Consider the following 8005-nt stretch of genomic DNA (forward strand, 5'->3'; position numbering starts at 1 on the left):
ATGGGCTTTCCGGTGCAAGGTGCTGATCTTCCATATCTACAGGATTCCAGTATGCAGATCGATAATCCCCAAGAAACGGTGGAGAAGATCAAGCATGGAGAGATTGATGAGTCCTTGTACAGCCGTCAACTGTATGCCCACCTCGATCTGATCTAAACCAGATACACAGATACTTATGGAGTATAGGTACGTTCTTGGACATGAAGCCATGAAGCGCATGAGCTCTTCGAATGTCCTGGTCGTCGGTCTGAAGGGTCTGGGCGTGGAGATCGGTGAGTCCAGTAATGGTTTGGAGCAGGATGGACAATAACTGACCGCTCATCTTCAGCGAAGAACATTGCACTTGCCGGCGTCAAGTCTCTCACCCTATATGATCCTACCCCAGCGGCGATTTCCGATCTGTCCTCCCAGTTCTTCCTTCAACCACAAGATGTTGGCAAACCACGGGCCGACGTAACAGCTCCAAGGGTTGCAGAGCTGAACTCGTATGTTCCTGTGACGGTTCACGAGGGCGCCAGTCTCGTGGATGACCTCGAACAGCTGAAACGGTATCAGGCGGTGGTTCTTACTTCGACTCCTCTGAAGGAGCAGATTGCGATTGCGGACTTCTGCCACAAAAACGGGATTTATCTCACCATCACCGACACATTTGGCCTATTCGGTTATATCTTCAATGATTTTGGAAAGAACTTTACTGTGGGCGATGCTACTGGTGAAGAGCCGGTAAGCGGAATTGTGGCCGATATTGCTGAAGACGGCTTGGTATCAGCGCTCGATGAGACTCGACACGGTCTGGAAGATGGAGACTTTGTGACATTTACCGAAATCAAGGGTATGGAAGGCTTGAATAACAGTGATCCTCGGAAGATCACTGTCAAGGGTCCTTACACATTCTCCATTGGAGACGTCTCTGGTCTTGGCACCTATCAGAGTGGTGGTATCTTTACGCAAGTCAAGATGCCCAAATTTGTCGACTTCGAGTCGTTCAGCGACCAGCTCAAGAAGCCAGAGCTGATGGTTTCCGACTTTGCCAAGTTTGACCGGCCCCAGCAGCTACACATCGGTGTTCAGGCGCTTCACAAATTCGCCGAGACCCATGACGGCCAATTCCCTCAGCCCCATAATGATGCTGCTGCTCAGGAAGTGATCAAGATTGCGAACGACCTTGCGGCAAGTCAGGAGGAGAAAGTGGAACTGGACGAGAAGATCATCAAAGAGCTGAGCTATCAGGCTCGCGGTGATTTGAACCCCCTAGCGGCCTTCTTTGGAGGTGTTGCTGCCCAGGAAGTCTTGAAGGCTGTCTCCGGGAAGTTCAATCCTATCCATCAATGGCTCTATCTTGACTCCCTTGAGTCGCTGCCGACATCTGTCACTCGTTCAGAAGAAAATTGTAAACCGCTTGGCACTCGCTACGATGGACAGATTGCCGTCTTTGGCAAGGAGTTCCAGGACAAGATCGCCAATCTCACACAGTTCCTGGTCGGTGCTGGAGCTATCGGTTGTGAAACTCTGAAGAACTGGGCCATGATGGGTCTCGGGACTGGTCCCAAGGGCAAGATCTTCGTCACCGATATGGATCAGATCGAGAGGAGTAATCTCAACAGACAATTTCTGTTCCGTAGCAAGGATGTTGGTAAGCTCAAGAGTGAGTGTGCTTCTGCTGCAGTTGAAGCCATGAACCCCGATTTGAAGGGCAAAATTGTGACGCTCCGGGACCGAGTTGGGCCCGATACCGAACATATCTTCAACGAAGAATTCTGGGAAGCTCTTGATGGCGTCACAAATGCCCTGGACAACGTCGACGCAAGAACATACGTTGATCGTCGCTGCGTCTTCTTCCGCAAACCCTTGCTTGAGAGCGGTACCCTTGGCACGAAGGGCAACACTCAGGTCATCCTTCCACATATCACTGAGTCCTATTCGAGCTCTCAGGATCCTCCGGAAAAGTCATTCCCTATGTGCACACTGAAGAGCTTCCCCAATCGGATTGAGCATACAATTGCCTGGGCTCGTGATCTTTTCCAGACATACTTTGTTGGGCCTCCCGAGTCTGTCAACATGTATTTGTCCCAGCCCAACTACATCGAACAGACGCTCAAGCAGGCGGGTAATGAGAAGCAAACTCTGGAACACCTGCGGGATTTCCTGGTGACAAGCAAGCCTTCTAACTTCGACGATTGCATTGTCTGGGCCCGTCAACAGTTCGAGGCCCAGTATAACAATGCAATTCAACAGCTTCTCTACAATTTCCCCAAGGATTCTAAGACCTCTACCGGCCAGCCTTTCTGGTCGGGACCCAAGCGTGCCCCAACGCCTCTCAAGTTTGACAGCTCCAACCCTACCCACCTTGGATTTGTCATTGCGGGTGCGAACCTCCATGCTTTCAACTACGGGATTGAAAACAGCGGTGCGGACAAAGAACACTACAGGAAGGTTGTCGACAACATGATCATTCCCGAGTTTACCCCAAGCTCTAGTGTCAAGATTCAGGCCGATGAGAACGAACCTGATCCGAATGCTCAACCATCTGGATCTTTGGACGACGGTCAAGAGATCCAGCGACTTGTAGACACTCTGCCCTCGCCTGAGTCTCTCAGTGGATTCCGCTTACAACCAGTCGAGTTTGAGAAGGATGACGATACTAATCACCATATCGACTTCATTACCGCCGCAAGCAATCTCCGAGCAGACAACTATGACATCCCTCAGGCAGATCGTCATAAGACAAAATTCATTGCTGGCAAGATTATCCCCGCCATTGCCACAACTACCGCTCTGGTCACTGGACTGGTAGCCTTGGAGTTGTATAAGATCATTGACGGCAAGGATGACATTGAGCAATACAAGAACGGCTTCGTCAACCTTGCACTTCCCTTCTTCGGCTTCAGTGAGCCTATTGCCAGTCCAAAGGGAAAATACATGGGGAAGAAAGGCGAAGTTACCATTGATCGGCTTTGGGACCGATTCGAAGTCGACGATATCCCTCTACAAGATTTCCTCAACTACTTCGCCGATTTGGGCTTGGAAATCAGCATGGTGAGCTCCGGGGTTAGCTTGCTGTATGCCAGCTTCTACGGTCCATCTAAGGTCAAGGACCGTCTCCCTATGAAGTATGTACCACCATTTCTCCTTCACTTCGGCTATGTCGTGGTTAGTTAACTAACGATTCTTCATAGGATGAGCAAGCTCGTCGAGCACATCAGCAAGAAGCCTGTTCCAGAGCACCAGAAGAACATCATCTTTGAGGTGACCGCTGAGGATCAAGATGAGGAGGATGTCGAAATTCCCTATGTCATGGTGAAGCTTCAGAAGTAGAGCACTTCTACTTGTGGAGATCCATGATATACGATAAAACTCTCAGCCATTAGCCATTCATCTGACGTCTAGATACAAGAATTGATATTTTTGCTTCTCATTTTCTCTACTCGATATCCTTGTAATCAACAGGGTTTGTAATCGAGATGATGGTGTTTTTGTTCCTCAGTGTGTTGTGTAAGCAGGCCATCTGCTGATGGCGCTTTGTCAGAGGTTATGTGATCCATCCGTAAGCACTCGGTCAGCAAACGTCATTCGTTGCTCCCCGCATACAATAATGACATTATCTATTAAAGGTGTCGCTCTCTGCCTCACTTTCTAGTGGGATTCTTCCTCTCATGTTCACTGCCATTCCTCGAGCTCAGCTGTTCTCCCGACAACTCTTCTTGTCTTCCAAAGCAATTGCGGGGTTCCCCAAAAATCATTCCTTAGCTTGTAGAAGCTCCATAATTTCCAGACAACCCCTCTCTCCAATTCGCAACATGGCTGTAAGTTTATGACTCCCGCCTCAAGACTCCTAACCAGCTTCTAATTGACTTATTTCTCTACTTGCAGACAGGTAACAAAGCCAAGATCACAGACTGGGTGAACCCCAACGACAAGTCTGGAGAGTTCAAGCGCCAACAGTCGGTCTTCCGCAGCTTCATCTCCCGAGAACCCGGTGCTGAGTTCCCTCCGGAGAAGGGCCGGTATCATCTCTATGTCTCATATGCATGCCCCTGGGGTAAGTATCCTTCTTTTTTGTCGCTCTGTGGACCCTCGAAGGTCCCGGTAGGTGGATTGCGATGGCTAAATGACCTCGTATTACAGCGCATCGGACATTGATCACTCGGAAGCTCAAGGGTCTTGAAGACATTATTTCGTTTACATCGGTGCATTGGCATCTGGGCGAGAAAGGTACAACAAGCCATGAATCACAACATGAAGCGAAGAGAACGAACCTAATTCCTTTTGATTCACAGGCTGGCGCTTTGTAACCCCGGATGAAGATATCCCGGGAGAGAACGCCACAGCAGACCCATTGCATGCCGACTTCACGCATCTGCGGGATATCTACTTCTCCCAGAACCCGGATTATGAAGGCAGATTTACGGTCCCCGTGCTCTTTGACAAAAAAACGCACCGAATCGTGAGCAACGAGGTGCGTCTACTACCCTTCTTCTCTATCAGTCCCAGAGATAGTCGCTAACCTCGCTTTTTTTTAACCAACAGAGCGCCGAAATTATCCGCATGTTCTACTACGAATTTGACGATCTCCTCCCCGAACAATTCAAGAATCTCGATCTGTACCCGCCCGCTCTGCGCAGCGAGATCGACGCCACCAACGACTGGACATACAACGACGTCAACAACGGCGTCTACAAGTCCGGGTTCGCCACAACCCAAGAAGCGTACGAAAAGGCCGTGGCCACCCTCTTCTCCTCCCTCGACAGAATCGAGGCCCATCTCGCAAAGAATCCCGATGCCCCCTTCTTCTTCGGCTCCGCTCTCACCGAAATCGACATCCGGCTCTTCACCACCATCATCCGCTTCGATCCCGTCTACGTGCAGCATTTCAAGTGCAACATCCGCGATATCCGCTCCGGATACCCTGCCATCCATCGCTGGGTCCGACATCTCTACTGGGACATCCCTGCGTTCCGGGACACGACCGATTTCGAGCACATCAAGAAGCACTACACCAAGAGTCATAAACAGATTAACCAGTTCGCTATTACTCCTGTTGGTCCGGTTCCGGATATTCTTCCCAAGGATGAGGAGGTGAGGGCGGTTCAGGCAAAGCAATAGGTGCTTATCTTTGATGTTAGGGACACTTGTGGCCATCGAGATGATGCATAGGCTAGTTGCCCCTAGTATATATAAATTGAAATGAGTTTAGAGATATCTAAAATCAAGGCAATTGTGATAAAGGAATCTATATCCATTCACATCTTTTCCGTCAATTGCTGATGCTATGAAGTAAATAGTGTAAATACATAAACAGGCTTCCATGTCTTGATCAGACACTCAGATCGCTATTTGCCATTGATATACAAGAATGAAGAGAAAAAGAAATAGTGACAAAATGCAGTATAGACAAACGCCACCATATGCATTACCACGCGACGCCCTGCTATGCTAGGGGTGGTCGGTCACGCCAAAATCCTCCCAATGAATGAGCATTAATGATGGACTGTGTCGCATCGAGAAGCTAGCGGCAAACAAAACAAATATCAACACATGAATAACAGACCTTTTTGGATGGTCAGTGGGATCAAAGCTGAAGAAAAGGGTCAGGGAGCAAAGACAAGTCTTGCACATCCCCACCCAAAAAAAGGCCTGCCATGGATGGCGACTTGGCTTGGGTATCTTGACGGAATATTCTAAAAAATCGAGGAAAGAAAAGAACAGGACAACGGTCATAGCAAGGATGAAGCCGAGCTTTGGCTCGCGATTGCTCTCGACTGAAAGGAAGCGTGGAGGCTATCTCAGCCCAAGCATTCGTTTCGAGTTCTCATATACAACATAGCTGATGGACACGGCAGGCGCTACTTTGAGGAGATTCGGTGTCAGCCCTTTGTAGAAGCCACGAGGTCCTTCGGCTTGGAGAGTCTTGCGAGCGACGTCGAGGATACCGGAGTATGTGGTTGGGTGGAGGACAGTGCCTTGAGCCTGTAACCGAGTTCGCAGAACATTTAGTGGATATACGACAGAAGCACTGAATCCACCACTGATGGCACCGATGGCTCCTGTGGTGAAGTTGTTGAGTGGGACATCATCCTCATGGCAGTGATTGATCTGAGCTTGCCGGGCGAGTAGGGCACGTTTCAGATATTCAAAGGTCGTCAAATCGATGGCAGCGTATGGAAACATGCCAAAGACGCCGAGCGGCAACCCACGAAAGAACCCCAACAGGCCTGCTCGCTCCCACACCTTTCGAGCAGTAGCTGCAATGAGCTGGTTGCCTGTCAAGCCACCTTCAACGGTAGAACACTGCATTCGGCTAGAGAAAGCCAGTGAGCATAGGATATATTTGAAGCCCATCAGAGCACGACTTACAATTTGAGGGTATCAAGTGGGTAGACGAAGCATCTACATCGTAATTAGTGAATTAGCCCAAGTCATTTGATGAGATTCGCAAGTCCGACATACTGTGCTACCATCCCACCAAACCCTCCGGACAAGAACTGCGAAGTAGGTTTAAGCCGCTTCGGGTCATTATGACCTTCCAGGCGGGCAAATGCGCGTTTGGCAGACTAATATGCATTAGAAATGGCACTTTGGCGGCCTAAATCCAACATTAGGTAGGTCAAAATACCTCGTAGGCTCCGAATTTGATGGCTGATTCGGGCATGACCTTCACAACGTTCAATCCATTGCCTTTCCGCGGATGTTAGTAGAGCTTTCTACCCTACGAGCACATCCAACATACCTGCGAACAGGCTCCGAATCCCCCCAGCACGCCATAGCTCTCTTATCGCACCCTTAAGCGTTTTAGAAGCCTGCCCAGCTGCTTGTAACGGAGCACCATCCTTTGCCGCTTGAACCGCGGCTTCCTTTCCCCCAGTCTGGGCGATGAGATAGACCTTGAGTCGATCCAAGGGCGCGGTAGCTGTTCTTGACACGGCACCTGCGATACCGCCCGCAAGAAAATAACCTATTTGGGGAGTGTTCTCGGTCAACTTCTGTTCATAGTAACGGAAGGACATCCACATGGCGACAGTCCTAGGTATGGGCAGCCACTCCAGCTCGAAGTCATCGTCTAGGAGAAAAGGATCATGCTTAAGAGCGGCGCTCAAGGATAACGTCCCGCCAGCTTCTGCATGCGCTGATGGAATCAAGGCTGACAAGGCGTGCACTGGGAAGATATTGTACAGAATGACTTTAATGGCCAAAAGATAACGTTTAAGAAACGGGTGGTCTGTACCTAAACCCTGCAGATCATTGATGTGGACATCTCCTTCCGGGTTTAGATTGCCCGTGGCCGTGTAATATGACAAGACAGCGTGTAGATTGGACGACGAATAGGCAGGTAGAAAGAGAAGAAAATCCCTGAAAGTGACGGTCAGCCATCGTCAATATAATTCATCTGACCTTCCATGCACATACCTCCACTCTGCATATGAGATGACGCCATCCTTGTTCGAGTCCACATCCTCAAAGAAGGCGTCCAGCTTTGCGGTCGAGAGCGTTATCCCAGAGTTCGAAAAAGCAGCTCGAAGCTCGTTCTTGTCTATTTCCCCATTCTGGTTGTGGTCGATGCTTTGGAAGAGTCGCCACAGTCCGTATTCCGTATGGTTGACAAACGCTCGGAATTCTATGCATCATTAGGTGGGTCGAAAACACTGGCCGCAGGAGCCAGTTTCCAGAAAAAGAAGAACAGAGAAAATGCAAAGATCCTAACAAAGTACACATGATCTTACCGGAATAATCTATGTACCCATCACCGTTTGTATCGACCGTCCGCAAGACATTCTGTAACATGTCATCCGCATTTTTCAAGGCTAAGAACGAGGAACAAAGTCGAGGTCAGTCGGCTGCTCAAGAGACACGGGATCGGATCCAGAGGAATATGCTCACGGTGGTCGATTTTCTTCAATCCCTTCTTTAGGCCATTGAGATCGATATGACCTTGCTTCTGAGCATCCAGGCTTTCCCAGAGTTTCGCAACTCTTCGGTCACGTTCATCTTTTGACTCGCCGGTTGTCAT

At 49.4% G+C, this 8005-nt stretch overlaps 3 protein-coding genes across 3 annotated transcripts; 2 read left to right on the forward strand and 1 right to left on the reverse strand.

The window, feature by feature from the left end:
- Positions 1–3315, forward strand: ubaA (E1 ubiquitin-activating protein ubaA; the record flags this gene model as incomplete). The annotated part of the gene is made up of 4 exons (XM_001275859.1): positions 1–131; positions 187–272; positions 329–3110; positions 3177–3315. 4 exons carry the CDS (start codon positions 1–3, stop codon positions 3313–3315), a joined length of 3138 nt encoding a protein of 1045 aa, XP_001275860.1.
- A 482-nt stretch (positions 3316–3797) lies between these two features.
- ACLA_074720 (glutathione S-transferase family protein) lies at positions 3798–5103 on the forward strand (the record flags this gene model as incomplete). Its single annotated transcript, XM_001275860.1, has 5 exons — positions 3798–3803; positions 3871–4039; positions 4126–4212; positions 4278–4456; positions 4528–5103. The coding sequence occupies 5 exons, from the start codon at positions 3798–3800 to the stop codon at positions 5101–5103; spliced, it is 1017 nt and encodes a 338-aa protein (XP_001275861.1).
- A 675-nt stretch (positions 5104–5778) lies between these two features.
- Positions 5779–8005, reverse strand: ACLA_074730 (calcium-binding mitochondrial carrier protein; the record flags this gene model as incomplete). Its single annotated transcript, XM_001275861.1, has 8 exons — positions 5779–6298; positions 6355–6387; positions 6448–6551; positions 6614–6675; positions 6728–7347; positions 7405–7612; positions 7719–7799; positions 7876–8005. The coding sequence occupies 8 exons, from the start codon at positions 8003–8005 to the stop codon at positions 5779–5781; spliced, it is 1758 nt and encodes a 585-aa protein (XP_001275862.1).

Source organism: Aspergillus clavatus, genomic scaffold (assembly GCF_000002715.2).
Source record: "Aspergillus clavatus NRRL 1 1099423829791 genomic scaffold, whole genome shotgun sequence".
Lineage (NCBI taxonomy): Eukaryota > Fungi > Ascomycota > Eurotiomycetes > Eurotiales > Aspergillaceae > Aspergillus > Aspergillus clavatus.